This window comes from Lotus japonicus, chromosome 6 (assembly GCF_012489685.1).
Source record: "Lotus japonicus ecotype B-129 chromosome 6, LjGifu_v1.2".
NCBI lineage: Eukaryota > Viridiplantae > Streptophyta > Magnoliopsida > Fabales > Fabaceae > Lotus > Lotus japonicus.
Window position 1 is genome coordinate 6,723,822 of NC_080046.1, and position 16,515 is coordinate 6,740,336.

The 16,515-nt window shown below is 39.3% G+C and overlaps 1 protein-coding gene across 4 annotated transcripts; it reads right to left on the bottom strand.

Moving 5' to 3' along the window:
* Positions 1-7,576: 7,576 nt before the first annotated feature.
* On the bottom strand, positions 7,577-14,111 carry LOC130724581 (uncharacterized). Of its 4 annotated transcripts, XM_057575853.1 has the most exons (5): positions 13,374-14,111; positions 12,903-12,932; positions 11,705-12,168; positions 10,379-11,467; positions 7,577-10,231 (listed from the first exon to the last, which is right to left on the bottom strand). In XM_057575853.1, exons 4-5 carry the CDS (start codon positions 11,108-11,110, stop codon positions 8,975-8,977), a joined length of 1,989 nt encoding a protein of 662 aa, XP_057431836.1. In that variant the 5' UTR covers positions 11,111-11,467; positions 11,705-12,168; positions 12,903-12,932; positions 13,374-14,111; the 3' UTR covers positions 7,577-8,974. The 4 variants fall into 4 exon arrangements, with proteins under 4 accessions (XP_057431836.1, XP_057431833.1, XP_057431834.1 ...); XM_057575850.1 differs by having other exon boundaries at positions 7,577-11,467; XM_057575851.1 differs by lacking the exon at positions 12,903-12,932 and having other exon boundaries at positions 7,577-11,467.
* Positions 14,112-16,515: the final 2,404 nt, after the last annotated feature.

Genomic DNA, 16,515 nt, shown 5'->3' on the forward strand with positions numbered 1-16,515 from the left:
AGCAAAGACCCCTATGGTCCGACTGACTCACTGTGATCCCTCAGTGAGAGAACCACACGAAAAGTCATGCGTCGGAAACCTACCCTGTCCCAAAAGCAAAACGAATCAGAGCTCTACACAAAATATGACGCCTGCCTAAACCTACCCTCCCGGTACCGAGTCCACAGCGAACTGAAGTCGGCAAGTTGAAGCTCAGCTCCATGCGTCGTAGAACTCCCTTCGTCAGACGTCCACGCTCGTCAGTCCGGTCCTCCATGACCTTTCCCCGGTACGTCGCCCGATGACCCACAAGATAGATCACCCAAGCGGTGGGGCATGTGTTGAAAGGTTTTTACCACAACTACTTTCAAATCTCTTTCAAGATTCAATTGTAGTATAGTAAAGGGTTTTTATCGTCCTCAGGGAATTGGAAATACAACGCCGTTCTTTAGTGAAAATACTTAAGCAATAAGTACAAGGAGTGTTTCAGTTGATTGTTTTGAGATTCGTTTGCAAACATAAAAGAAAAGCTGTAATGAAATGAGTTGTGAACAAGTTGAGAAAACAGTTGGAATTGGATTTCGCCGATTAACTTTTCAGTATCCTTATGATTTCACATATAAATTACTTCTTATGTTGGATTTCATCATATCATTTCTTATCCTTTTCACAGTTCCCTCATAAAAAGGATTATCACCTCACTTTCAAATAATCAATTCCTTGAATAAATTAGAAAATAAGTTGCTTTAAGCTTAGATATTTCTTGACTAATGAATTCCAATTTCATTCCTAAAACTGAAACTCACTAGATGATCTTATCTATTTCAGAATCAAAGGAATAGTTTCCACCATTCAATCAACTCCAAAATCAAGCTTTAGTTGATCAATCTAAAACTAGCATGAAGAACAAGACAAGATCATTGAAATCAACACATAGGAATATAAATTTATATATGAGAATCAAGTTGGATACATTCAAGATAAAAGACTACATCCAATCCCAACACAAGAAGTTTAGCTATCCATTTTCATGGAAGCTTAAAGCTTACAAGAGAATAGAGAAGATGGAGAAGATCCGTGCCGTCGTCGGCGTGTCCCCAGCTCAACGGAGGGTGCGAAAGCTCTCAATCTCCCTTTTCTTACTTTCTTCCTTTGTGGGTTTGCTCTTTTTTCAAGTTCTGGTTCTCCCTCATAAAAAATCCTGTGTTGTGATTTTTTTTGGCCCTTTTATATTAAATCCGTGTACAGGGTGCTGAGCATGTTTTCTGGGCGCTCAGCACCCTGATTCCTTCACTGATGGGTTTTGCCACCGCCCTAATCATGCTGAGCGCACTTTTCATGTGTTGAGCGCATTTTGCACAGATTACCCTATCTGTTGAAAAGGTGCTGAGCGCCTTTAAAGTGTGCTGGGCGCCCTTTTGACAGAACTTCCATTTTCCTCTTCTGTGGCAATGGTGCTGAGCACTCTTCAAGGGTGCTGAGCGCCTTTTTGACAGAAGCCTTCAAAACTATCCACTTCTCTATCAACTCTTGTATTTCTTCCTAATCACCTTCCTACACTAACAATTGAGATTGGAATCATATATAAAACATCTTCTAAATCAAAACTCTCATTTCTATAAATTCTAATCAAAATGGGGTCAATTTACTAGAGATTTTTCATTGATATAACAGATAAGTGCCCTTAGCTAAGCAGAAAAAATGGTAAATTTGGCACTTATCAGCATGTCAGTCAACCAGCTCAAACCTGATCCCCCCGAGGGAGAGACCATCGAAACCCAATCCACCGTCGACGTCTGGCAGCAGGCCGACCGCCCAAACACAAACATGAAACCAAAGCCAAGGCGCTAGGGTCAACTCACGGAAATAAGTAGATATACACTCAACATGTGATATGGGGTATAGATATATATGTTGTTATATAAACATATAGATAATCCTAGCATGTTATGGCTCTAACAATGCTTCAATAAATCAATCAGCACACAATCCCAGTCAGAATGAATGTATGCGTGAAATGCAATCAATATGATCCGGATTGTGACGCGTTCCCGTTCGCCACAAGTGAAGCATTCCCGTTCTTCACTATGGATGAACCATTCCCGTTATTCATCCTTGGTGAACCATTCCCGTTATTCACCGTATGATGAACCATTTCCGTTATTCATCATTAATGCATTGGTGAACCATTCCCGTTATTCACCATGAGATGCACAGGTGAACCATTCCCGTTATTCACCCGATTGATGCAATATGGTTAGCCAAACATCGAATCGTCCTCACCACACAAGTGTTTATCTCAAACCCAATCTCAAAACAAACCCAAGAGTTAGTGTCGGTCAATACAACACAACTTGGAGTTAGTGTCGGTCAATACAACGCAACTCCAACAACAAAACCCACAAACAAAGCCCAGAGTCAGTGTCGGTCAATACAACACGACTCGGAGTTAGTGTCGGTCAATACAACACAACTCCAACAACAAAAGAACCCAAGGGTTTAGTGTCGGTCAATACAACACAACTCCAACAACAAGAGTACTTAAAAGTACTCGGTGACTTTCAATCATCACCGTAGCTCACCTCAATGGCTTTCCCCAATTCCAAAACCCACAACAAAAGTCGACTTTTCCCCGTCTTTCGTAAATATTTTCCCCTTCAGTTTTCCTATGCTTAAACGTTAATAAAAATTGTTTCAATTCGAATTAGTCAAGTTATGAGTTTATTTCTCAAAGTCTAAGTTTCCCAAGTCTTTAGTTTTCGAAATCTATTTCATTCTAATTTTCCAAAAACCCTCCAAAAGAAGTTTCCCGGGGAAAGTCTAAGTATTCCAACGAATACCAACAAATGGCTAAGTCTCAAACCCCCCGTTTGAACTTGCCTAGGGTTGTTCATCCAACCCGAAATATCAAATATCACCAGTTCAGAGGTTCCCCACTCCGAAATCGCGTCAACACGCACAATCCAACAATATCACAATATCACAAGTTATGGAAAAACATCATAACATTAACTCATCATCATAATCAACATCAGATAAAGCATAAGTCGAATTTATCGACGCCTATCATGCAATCATAACTAATAGGTAAGTTGCCCTAACCTCGAGCTGCTCCAGCCTCGTGATCTAAATCTCCTTCACACAAATGCTCTGCAAAACCCGAAGTTCCTTAAACTGAACCTCGGAGAAAAACAAAGCAGAATCCAAACAAAATCGATTAGTTCGATCATCATACAACTCATAAACGATAGATGAAGCATTAAAGCTTCAGAATACAACAATCGAATACGAAAAAAAAAGTTTTCGAAAACGAAAACTCCCCCCCCCCCTCACAACATAGCTCTCGGCCAAAAAGGAAAAAGAGCTCCGGCTCTTTTTCTTCGATCAAATCTGTTTACAAGGTAGTTTTAGGGTAAAACTAAGGCAAAGAAACTGTCGAAACAATTTTCGGACAATCGGATCGAAATACGGCTGTTCAGGGGCGTTTTGGTCCAAAATAAAAGCTCAAAACCTCAAAGTTATCAGTTCGGAAAACAAATTAGACAGCAATGATCCTAATGACATTCGTAACAACAAATCTTAAAGGCACGAAGTCAGATTACGACTTTTCGACAATAAAATTTCGAAATGTGCGCAAAAAGGGTTTTGAATCAGTTTTTCAGATCTTTGACAACTCGATCACAATCAGCGATTACTGACGGAGGTTTTAGACTCTTGGGCACGTAAGGAAGATAACCCAAGCGAGAAATCAGGAAAAACGGACAGTTTTACAAAAAACTCAAAACTGTGAGCACAGAAACGACTACAGAAACGCAGTAGAAACGATGATCAGAGGTAAGAATCAAGCTAGTTACCTCGATACCTTGAAGTAGGAACGAACTGCACGAAGATCGGTCGAGTTTTGGCGAAAATCTCTTCTCCCTCTCTCCCCTTCAAACTCGCGGCCTCCTTGGTTGCAAATGAGGAGATATTTTGCTTTTTAGACTATTTATAGGCAGGTGAAATCGCGGGAAAATGAAAATTTCGCGATTCCGATTTTTGCAGCATGTTCACCGATGAATTCTAGGAGAGATTCTGGCGTCAGAATTCCAGAACTCAAAACAAATCTCAGACATTTGAGAAAAACGATATCTAAAATCCCAAAAGCGGTGTAAGTTAATCTGTCCCGAAAAACTACTTTTTGCCGTGATCGTCAAACGACAAAACTTTGTTCTGAAGAAAGATTGGAAATGTCGAAACAAATCTGGCAACGCGGACGGAAACTTCGTTAGAAGTCCCGGAAAGAAAAAGTCTTCATCCAGCGCTTGAATTTAGGGTTTCGAAGCAAAGAAATAAGCATCGTCGGACTTCCGAACAGTGAAACCTATCGTGCGTACAGTCCAGTGTTCCGAAATGAAACGCTGGTCGAAGGAAAAATAAAGAGAACCTTTAAATTTCCCAAGGATTAGAAATCTCACTTAAAACGTTGCTCTAAAGCGAAATTAGCCTATTCTGGACACGCTCGCCATAAGGCAAGTGTGCAGACGACTCGTACTAACTCCGAAAACGACTACGCCACATTCCTCAAGCAATTCCTGATCTTTCTTCTTCATTAATCTTTCTCAAACATCAAACTCCTGTCACGCTCACACTGAGTCTACGCGTGAGTCGGAAACTAACTTGTTCTGTAAATTCAGGTCTTACAACAAGACTCCTCAAACATGGAAGCACACCGCCATCATCAGAGTGCAAGCTTCCAAGCTCTTTCACATTCTCAACCACAACCAATTGAAACCCATCATGCATGCACCCTCACTCCCTTTCTGCCTTGATCCGGAAACATTCTTTTTTTTTGGCTGTAACGCGCCGATTTCTCGAGTGTCACACAGTAACTAAAACACGTAGATTTTCATAAAGAATTTTCGTCGTTTAATTAATCAATCCTCATTAGTGACAAATATTCTTTTTAATCGAAACCTCTTAACTTCGAACCACAATGTAAAAATACCAATAATCGAACGACTGAATAAAACAAATAACCAATATGTACAAAATCAAACATTGTAATTAAAGCATAGTACGGTGGCCACACCCATGTGTGAAAAACCACATTTTAAAATCCTTAACCGGTTGAGAATCGAAATAAAAGTATTTTAAACATAATGTAAAAGTTCAACAAAAGAAAGTAAATAAGCTCGACATCTCTTCCCGGAAACCCAAATGTAACACTCCCGACTAGTCTTCCTCATCGCTTGAGATCTCCACGACCTCGGCTTTCAACGGAACCTCACTCCTGCGACGCTCCTTCACTGGCGACTCAGGCACAACAGGTTCCTCCTGTGCAAAGTCATATAGACCAAAGATGCAGCAGGCATCGTGGTCTTCCCACATGTTCGGCACCTCAGGAATTGGGTCGTCTTCCGCCTTGTCGTCGTCAAGTCTTGGCTCCTACACTGGCTCTTGGTATCAACTCATAAAAAGAGGTTTATCAACGCAATTATTTTTATCTCACATTTGAAATATGGAAAAAGAATTTTGTTTACAAGATTTAAGAACACAATTGTTTTACTATCACATTTAAAATGAGATAAATAATATAATAAAAATAAATAAAACATAAAAAATTGACTCAAATTAAAAAAAATGAAAATTTCAATTTTTCTATCTAAAATTAATCCATAAAACTAACCTGAAATTAAAGAGAAATAAAATAATTTTTTTAATTAAAAATAACTCTAACCCGACGGGTTGGTTCGCTTGACCCACGGGTTGGCTCGTCTAACCCGCGGGTTAAACGAACCGGGTTGCACTAACCCAAGTTCTTTTCGAGCTAGAATTTAACCAACCCAACCCGGCTCATTTAGCCAACCCGTCGAGCTGGCCCGCGGGTTGGAACCCATATTGAAAGCTCTAGTTATTAGGGTTTCAAACCCTAATTTCCCTCCTTCCTCAAGCCCATGACACTCCAAGCCCAATTAGGATCTTCTCCCATTAATCCTAAGCCCACAACCTCTTCCTCTAGTCAAATAATTAATAAAAAAATAATTAATCACTTAATCAAAGAGTTAACACAAAATAAAAATTCCCTTTTATTTAGCAAAACCGCAAGGACTGTACAGCCAGACCTTTCGTCACTAAAACATGAATATCTCGGGCTACAGAGGTCGGAATGACCTGAAACCAACGAGAGAATTTAGCTAACTCAGAGATCTACAACTCTCATGAAGGAAGCTTCTCCAGATAAGGTCGTTAAGACCTCTCAAAGATTTCACACAAGATCACGAACAGATTAGCAATTAAATCAACCTTCACTAGAAACTTCACTTTTCTTCAATAAATCACTTAAGCAATAAATAAGCAAGGTTAGGGTCTTACATTGGCTGCCAAGGTGTCTCTTTTACTTCTATTGGGCTTGATCTCTCATCACTCTTCATCCAAACTTCCTCTCTCATGAGGTCGCACCGTGGTGAACTTGTGGCAGATCCCAACGGTGAAGATGGCTACGGAGGGAATACATGCAGCTGCATGTGGGCTCTTCAACCATGGTTCTACATTTTGTATTTATCAGCAACTATTTTTCTATTGTTTATATTTATTGCAAGATGAAATTATAATGAAAAATTTAGATCTTCTTTCTTCTCTTTTCTCTGTAACCGTTTATACCCGCCTGATATACCCGTAATCCGCTTTAACCGAAATCCGACCAAACCGAGCTTTTGAACGGACGGTAGCGGTCCAGGTTCTGTGCTATTTCTCACCCGACAAAACCAAGTTTTTTGGCCCGAATCCGACCGCTGGACAGCCGTTGATGAAAAAATATCAGCGCTTAAAGAATTGCTTTGACTTCCGCTTCATAGGCCCAAAAGTGGTAAGAGTTAGAGACATAAGGGTTGAAGGGGAATAAAGAGTTAGCAAAAATTATTAGTTTTTACATGAATTATTTTTTATGTAAAATTTTTTTTCTCGTGGAAGTTTTTTATAGGATGTGTGTATACATATACATGTATTAATTAGTCCAATTACATAGTTTGTACAGTATATTACATACAACCGTATTTCTAAAAAACGTTTTATACAAACATATAATCAGCTTTATTTTTTGATTTTCCACACATGAAAATTTTAATTATTTTGACTTTTTCGAAAATTAATGACTTTGTAATTAGGTAAATAAAACTTACTTGGATTAATTATTTTAGAATCATTAATCACCTTAATTATTGCTTTAAAATGGAAAATTATTAATTATAAATAAAGTTAATAACGTAATTTTGGCTCAGAATTAATTAGATGACTATTTAAATTTTTGGTCTAGTATTGATGTGTAATAAAATAATTTTAATTCAATTGAATTAAATTTATGTTAAATAAGGAAAACAACGTTTTCTGTTTTTTAAATAGTATTTAGTATTAAATGTTATATTATGATTTTTTAAAATATGTCAACGAATTAAATGTTTAAAATTGTCAATGATACAAAATTATATTAAATGATGGTAATCAACGGCTATAATTAAACTGTTTAGAATTAATCAATGAAATTCGAAAAAGAATTTCCTTAAACAAATTGTCATTGCATTAAAATGTAAAAAATTATTTTTTTTCGAAAGATGAAAGAATATTATTAAAAATAAACCTGAGCAAAAACAAACTCAAGGCAAGTAGCAAATACAACCAGAGGTAACCCAAGGCTAAAAGAACCCACCACCAACCCGCAGAATGGCATGAAGAAATATCCCAAGAAAGAGCCTCATTAAAACCTTACTTAGAAAAACCCATTGGGATAAAAACCAAGCAAGGAAAAAGAGTACCACAATCTTGAGATAGCCAAATCTGCTCCTAAAACAAAGAATAGAAGTCTAAAATTATTTCAGCTCAAACATCAATTTTCGAGCAACAGACATCAGCCAACAGCAACCAGCATCAATTAACAGCACAATTAGCGACAGCAGCAACAGCGCACCAGCAGCAACCGCGTGATAGCAGCAACAGCATCAGATTTTGTCGGTCCAACAATAACAGCAAAATCCAGCAACAGCAACAACAACACAACAGCAACAACAGCATCAGATTTTTCAGCCAAATAACAACAGCAACAGAAACAGATTTCACGACAGCAACAGAAGTGAATTAACAGCAACAGCAAAAACCACGAACAGCAAACAGCATCCTGATTATTCCAACAGTAACAGCTTCAGCAAAAAACCAGCAACAGCAACCAGCATCAATTCACAGCACAATGAATGACAGCAGCAACAACAGCGTGACAGCAACAACAAACACAGCCATGATGTTTTCAGCAGCAACAAGTGCAGGAAAATTCAACCAATGAATCAGCAAGTCATATTGGTATTTTCCAAGCCCCATCAAGCAAAACATAAGCCATCCATTATCCTCATCAGAGACCAGCCATCTATCCAAGCGACTCCATAAGCCATCATTTCGACTTGAGAACCAAGTATACTCTCCATTCAGCAGAGGTAAATCTGTTCAGTTACTATCCTGCACAAACTGTTCAAAAGTAGCATCTCCCGCATCTAAAGCTCCGCTTGAGGACCGTTCTGCAGCCAACAACACTGCATTAAAATCACCGCCAATGAGAACCATGCCAACATGACCCAAGACGTGGTTCTTTAGTGCCTCGAAAAATTGTCTACGCTCTTCCAAAGTATGAGGCCCATAAACATTCCCCACCAACACTGTATGTTCGTAGTTCGGAACCTTTACTGTCAGTAAAATAAAATTATTGTCTGTCACCACAGACAGTACTTGAAATTTGGCCTCCTTCCACAAGCACAAGAGTCCCCCTGCAGAACCAAGTGAATGAACCTCCACATGACGCATCTGCATGCCTTCCGCCCATGATGCTATAGTTCGCTGTTTTTGTTCATTTAATTTTGTTTCCTGAAGTAAAAGTAATTCTGGGTTCAGCTGTTGAATTGATTTTTTCACAATCTCTCTCTTCGTTGTTCCTCCTAGCCCACGTACATTCCATGTGAGCCAAGGTCCCGACATATCAATTGAGGTGAGGATGGTTTGCACGGATTTGAGCTTCCAAACTTCTCAACATCAGTGCTTCCGAACCACGGGGTTTTAACCCAAGTTGTTGTCCAAGCAACCAAGCACGTTGCGCGCGAGTAGTCACTCCATCTTCTCCTGTTACTGGCTCTAAGAAGTCTTCCGGAAATTCAATTGGCTTGTTTTTGCTGCCTTTCGGCCGCCCCCGCTGAGAGCTTTTCTTGGATGAGTTTGTGTTTGGGGAATTATATGGTGTTGGAGTTGAAAGATCAGAAGACTCAATATGAAAGCTGTTCAGAGGCGTCTGTTGCTCTTGTTGTAAACATGGTTGAGGTAGGGAAACTATGGCAGGCTTGTTTTGTCTCACAATTTGATGAGGAGAAACCCGTACGTAAGTTTCTTGAGAGGCTTGTGCATTAACGTGAAAAGCAGGTGAGGAATACTTAGCCAGGTAAGCTGCAAACCACAAAAAATCATTATTTTTCTGAATAACCTGTGGCAAACACGGCTTAAGCAAGGATTGAACTTGAAGTGGGTCCCAGCTATATTTTTGAGGCATATCCTGTGTATTGAAAGAGTATCCTGTAACAGAAAACTGATTATTTGAAAATAAATCAGGATATTTTAAAAGAAAAGGGAAGATTTGTTTTTGATTTATCTTTATATCATCAGTTTTTTTATTCCTCTTCCAAGCCTCAATTTCCTCCACCGTATAACCTGAATCTTCAAGAACTTGTAACTGTTCCCTAAATTCCTCTTCTGAATTGATGGTTCCATTGATGGCGTTTGAATTTGAATTTTTTTGGTGATCTCCCATCTGAGTTTGTTCCAGCCGATCATGGGCAACCACCACCTCCGGCAAAACGTGCGCCGCTTCCCCTGGTTGTGTTTCACGGTTTGTATCCAAAAAACTCCACCCTGGAACGTTCTGTGAATCTGAAGCAGACTTGTGGTCTATCACCCCCTGCATGCTTTGTAAGCCTTCCATGATTTCATTCCGGAAAACTTCATCCTCTTCCCCTGATTCTATGTCGACAGCATCATCATTAAGATTGTCAAAAATACCTTCGTCCCCAGCGATGATATCATCATTGTTCTCCGAATCGTCTCCGAAATCTGTTGCATCATCAGAGTTATATATCTTCACCGGCGTTGAAGGCATTGATTCCATCGTTCCATAATCGTAAGCTTTGTCCTCTTTTTCAACCAGAATCACGCAGGACGTACCCTCCATATCTACTGACATAGTATAGCACTGGAGAAGCGGATGATGCATACGAACAAGTATGCGAGCAAAATCAGCCCGATAGTGTTGATTTGTTGCAACATCTTGTTTCACAAATGTTCCTAATCTATTCCCAACAATTGTGAAAAAAGAGTCTGACCATAATCCCATTGGTACCTGCCATAGCCGAATCCACACCAAATGAGCGACTCCAAAGGTAAGCGACGTGCACGGTTTCAACTCTGATAGCTTCTGCTCCAGGAAAACCCTGCATTCGGCTAAGGTATCATCAAGCTCTTCTTTGCTTTCAAATTCCAGCAGAACCTCATCTGCCCCAAGAGGAATGAATCGAAAATTGTACATACCAATCCGAGCAAGCTCATCCTGTAGAACATCAATTGGCTTGGCTTCGAGAGTGCGTGCTCGAGCACATCGTTGATACCACGTATGATTCAAATTAGAACCTGAAAAACTCAAGTGTCCAACACCTGGCTGTCTTTCATTCTCACTTTTCTGCACAGAAGATTTTTTCTTTGGTCTGTTCACAATTTGTTCCGGGACAGTAGGAATCAGTTGAGCCTTTGGTCGCCAAATTTGTCCACGATCCTGCTTTGGAGCAAAGTTCTTCGCTGGACTTCCCCTCTTCACCCTTGTATTGGGTTGTTTGATGTGAGCATGTTTAACAACAAGGTAATTGCCCTCCAACCGCAATCCATTGAACATTTGAATTGCCTGCCACGCCTCCTCATCATTCTGAAATCGGACAAAACCATAACGAAAACATCGCTGGAATTTCTTCTTGAATTGAACAAAAACATCTTTCACTCTCCCTGCCTGTTCAAAAATTGATTTCAGTTTTAACATGGTAATTCTATCACTCAGTCCATCAACATAAACTGAAAACAACATTTTCTGGGTTTTCCAGTTCTGACGATCGCGTGATGCCCCCTGGCGAGCCTTTGGGATATCCTGTGATCTCCTCTGTTGCTTTCGATCCCACCCTGACCTTGACCTCCACTCACGATTTGAGTATGAAGACTGCCGCCTCCATCGTGGTGATCTGGGTGAGCGGTGGGACGTTGGGTGCGTATTCCTCCAGGCACCTGTGTTGCGACGGTGATTAACGGATTTCTGCTCCAGTCGCTGCCATTGAGGAAACGATCCCAAAGATGGCCTTTGCCCAGCCCCCCTCCGCGGCTGCCATTGCCTAGGCCGGAGCCACCGTGGCTGTTGCACCCAACCGGAGTGACTCTCTCCTCTCCCCCTCTGCATGATTTAATGATAGAATCAATTACTTTTTAAAAATGTAAAATATTATTTCAAATGAGTTTTAAAAAAAACGGATATACCATTTATTTAATATAGCATTTAATGTCTTTTATGAGTGTAAATATAAATTAATATAATTAAGTGGTCTATTTAAGGAATTTGAAGGAAATAAATAATTAATTGCAGAACCTTGAATACTATTAAAATAAACCTTGAACCGTTCATGTAGGCTACCTATATATTATATTGGTGAATGTGACGACCAAACTCACACCCTACCTAACTATAAAATAAGAATATCTTCAGAGAAAAACACTTTTATTGATGAACTTTGAAGAAGTACAAGACCTTTGGGTCAGAATTCATCGATGTCCAATTGATAGTCTGAGAACGTCTCCAGGAAAGTTAGCCGCGCTAAGCGTCATTAAAAGCAATTCCTTTCCTTAGACAAGACGTCCCAAAGTCTCGCATGAACTCCTCTGAATCTTCCCCGACTACTTTGACTGCCTTGTTTACAACCAAAACCACAGCTTTCACACTTATTTTACAGTCTGATAGAGCGCGAGTCCAGTCGTACACGTTTTCCTCCATCAGCTGGTCTTTATTCTACTCGAACACTCCCGTATATTTACAACTATTTACAGCTCGCCCTGCCTTGACCACTTTTCACTCGAGATCTTTCTCCTCGAACTCCGTCCCTAAGTTGTTCAATTAGAACAACCAACCAAAACAAGAAAACCAGAGAACAAGAGGGGTGAGAAGCAATCCAACACACTCAAACAGGAGAAACAGTGTAAAATAAATAAGCAAGTAAATCCAGTAAAAAGTAATAGCGCATCCAACAAAATCATCCAAGATTTCAACACACTCTAGACGAGGATGTTGATCACAACCAAATCCAATCATTAAAAATCCACCACACTATGATGAGGATGTGGGCCCAACATTCTCCAGGAAAGTCACCGAGAAGCCGCTCGGCAAGATGATCCTATGGGAGCCTGCAGTGTGATTAGGTTCCGGATGGGACAAACCTCAACTACTCCTGTTGATAGGTCCCACCTAACCACACCCCAAGGACCGCAACCCTTACGGTATCCCCTAGATCTCACAGCGTTACCCAATGGCACAGCCTGGCCTCGACTGTCCAGTTGGGGCCACTGAACTTTCCTGCTCATAGAGTACCTGCAAGCCAATAGAAATCTCCTGGAAATATTCTGAGAATTGATCAAATAACATTTTCTTTAAAAATCAGGATGCCTCGTAAAAAAAATGTTTAAGAAAAGATTTGGAGGCTCCTTCTTCGAATCAATTCCCAGGAATAAATCCCGTTTGGAAAAATCATTTTTGAAAACAAATAGGACCCAAGGGAGGTCCAACACCTATTTATTCACACTATACTCCCTCATGAGTTGAGCATTCTCCCCCCCCTTACCTTTCTTCGAAAAATCCTTCGATCGATTATCTGCAATAATAATGTCGTACATCACTTTAGTCACTTCTCACCTTAAGGTTATAAAATTCCATGTTATTCTTTAATATCCGGTTTTTTTTTAAATAATTAGGCGGCAAGGTCGTCCATCGTTATATAGCTTTAAAATCAGGCGGCTTAACCGACCATCATTATATAACTTATAAGGCGGCATAGCCGACCATGCATTTTCGATAGGCGGCAGAGCCGACCATTGGTGGATAAGGCGGCAGAGCCGACCATAATATCCAAGGAATTAATTAATTATTAATTATTTAGCTTAAACTTGAAAAAATTCATAACTTTTGTTCTGGATCTCCAAAATTCATTCCGTTTCTTTCTAAATGTTCATTTTAATCCCATGAATCATAATCGACTCTTACTTTGCATTGAATCATTAAGAATAGTGAGTTATAAGGCCGGGAAGTTGCATACCTTCTCGTCTCTTGAAACCCTATCAAACCAAGTTAATTTTCCGAACCGAATATGTATATGGAACCTATGGAAGACAAGGATTTGAACTATGCAAGAAAATCCAAGTTCTGAGTAGTTTTCCGGTGAACTCGCCGGAGAAGGTGGTGGTTGGTGGCGGAGCTCCGGTGAAAAGTTAGAGTTGAGGGTGGACAATGGTTGGAAAAGGATCCTCTCACTCCCAGGAACTCAATGGTACAAGTGGGTAGCTCAGAAGGTCTCTAAATTGGCCAAAACGACAAGCTCTTTGAAGCTTTCTCCGGTCAACAATGGCAGAATGAAAAATAGACCTCCAAGCTTCACAATTCTTGCATAGATAGCTTCCTTATGAAAGTCTAAGCAGGATAGACACTTGAATCGACAAAATTGATGGAGAAATGAGTGAGAACGAAGAGCTCAAAGTTTCAGAGCTTTATGAGCTCGGTTGGGCTATTGCAGGGACAATTGAGCTCGGTTCTGGGTTGGTTCACACTCTAATGGACTCAAGGAAGCTAATGGAACAAAAATGGAGGGATGAATCGGTCTAGAAAGCAATTTCCAAAGTTTGGCCGTGAGCTACTATTTTGGCCGTTCACCACCGTCTTTGTGGCGGTTGTTGGTGGCTAAGGGTGGTGGTTGAGGCTTCAGGGGGTTGAGAACAAGGTTTAGGCAAAGTAGCAAGGCTTGGGTTGCTCGAATTTGAGCTGAATTGAGCTTGAGCTTGGCTGTGGTATTTATAGACAAAACCAGGGACCTGAATTTGAATTAAAACTATTTCTGATGTCACAGTTAGGTCTCTATAGAATAGGTCGGTTATTAACTTTGGTCCTTCAGAGTTAAATCAGTTTGCAGTTTAGTCCTTCCTGAAATAATTTTTTATTCTCATCCTTATCCTTTGAATTCTCTAGAACTTGATTTCATCCTTATCCTTATCTTGATTTTTATTTTTATTTTATTATACTATAATAATTGCATTAATAATAATACTAATTAAAATACTCCTATTATTTCTAGTTGAGGGAAAAATTTAGGTCGTTACAGTGAATACTATTAATATATTATATTGAAGTTGTGTATATTAATTGAAAATATTATGTTATCAACATTTTCGGATCCCTGTATATTTTAATTTAAACAAACAAAATTTCAAACATTACGTTATTAACTTTATTTATATTTTTTTCATTCACTGGGGGACAACCCAACAAAATTATAGAGAAATCACTGAAGATAATTAATTTGCGTGAGTCTCTCTGGCTGTGACACTTGTCAACCAGAGAGGGGGTGGAATGAAATTGATTCTTGAAATGTTATGTGTATAATTGTTTTGGATAAAATAAACCTTGATAAACCATGTATAAGCTATATTGAGGTTGTGTATATAGACTTAAAATTCTACTGTACTTATAAAAATAAACCCCATTATATTACTGTTGTGTATATTATTATTAAAAAGATTATGAAACAACATTATAGAAATAATCGGAATTGAACAAATTTAATTCCAATAATTTATCATAAATAATCGGTATTATCATGTAATTAATAAATTATTTTAAATGCATTCATAACTATCATTTAATGGGGGGCAAAGATACAAAATTATGAGTCTCTCTGGTCGTGACACTTGTCAGCCAAAGAGGGGGGTGTGATAACATTTATTCTTGTAATGTCATGTGTATAATGTCTTTGGATAATGATTTTCTTTTTAATAGTATATAGATTAGAAAAAAAACCTTAATTTTAGTAAATTGAAAAGATAAAAATGATATGAGCACTGAATTCGAATGATTTGATTGAACAAATATAATAGTTTTTTAACATAAAAAATTAATATTATTTAATTCCCCTGTTCAGGTGGAAATACTTTCAAACTACGCATCCACTCACACTAGGACCGTCGACCGTCAAAGTGAAGAAAGCTTCTTTTCATCCTTGTTCTCTGTTTCGTGGTCAAAGTTCGGAGCTGCGGAAATCTTGCCTCCTGTTCATAGGGAAGATCTTTGTGTGCTGGTATCAACCGAGAAAGAAAATATCGAGCTTGAGAGCTCCCCTATTTGAATGCAAGGATCGATCCTAGGAGCTGGAAACCTTATTTCAGTGAGCTCTTCAGACAATGTTCTACAAGCAGCTAAAGCTGCCGCACTTTTTCCTTCTTCCTTTGCTACCGGGGGTGTGCTCCTAAACCAAGACTAGACTTGCTATTATCAAATAAAAAAGGTCTCTACCCTTACTCTAACAAGTAAGCAAGTAAACTACCTTATCCTTTTATTTAAAGAAAGAAGACTGGTTGCCGACTACCAACTGCCATGAAGGGCCGCGCCTCTTCTGGTAGTTTGACCATGCTTTTTTCCATTCATTTCAGACTTTCAAATATGACACGAAAAAGTATATCTAAAAATCTGTAAGACTTTCTTTCTCTCCTAGATCTTAGTTATGTTAATATAATATAAATAAGATTATTCTCTCCTTCACATTCCTATTGGGATAAGTTTTATCGCTTCGCACCTTTAGAGCCCATACTTTGGACAGAGAGTTATTTCCGACTTTAGCACTCTTTTAGTGTGCCGGGGAAGGAGTAGGAGGTGGAATCATTAGTGAAGATATCCGCGCACAGTAAATCCGATCAATAGGTTGCAATCAGATAAAGGAAAAGTTACATATTTGAGGAAGAATACGAACGGGATTCCACTGCACATTCATAGGCTGTTAGGGAGGGTTGTGCAAGTGAAGAAGGCCTAGGGCATTCATTAAAAGAAGACAGACAGGGGTTGCATGGATGTCTTTAAGGGTAAGCCACTCTATGGCTATTAAGGATGAAGCCTTCTAGCATTAGATATCCACGAGCAGAATAGGATCCCCAACATGGGACAGGTGAGGCTTGGATTTCCGCTAGCTAGGGATTGGGGTCGGAGAAAAAGGCACCCAATGCAATGAAGAAGACTTTGCGAAAAGGACTGCTTTCGATTCTTTCTTGTCTATCGGATTCTGTTGAGAAAAAAGGACAAGCATCCGACCCGATTTCATGCGGGCTGTCCTAACAAGCCAAATATCATATAAAAAGATAGGATGTTTCGAGAAAGTCTTCGTTTTTCGTTTCCTTTGAAAGTTCCTTAAGAGCAAAGAG

What these genes read in the sequence shown, in the direction of transcription:
- LOC130724581 (XM_057575851.1), bottom strand. Translation starts at nt 11,110, where the DNA reads ATGTTGTTTTCAGTTTATGTTGATGGACTGAGTGATAGAATTACCATG.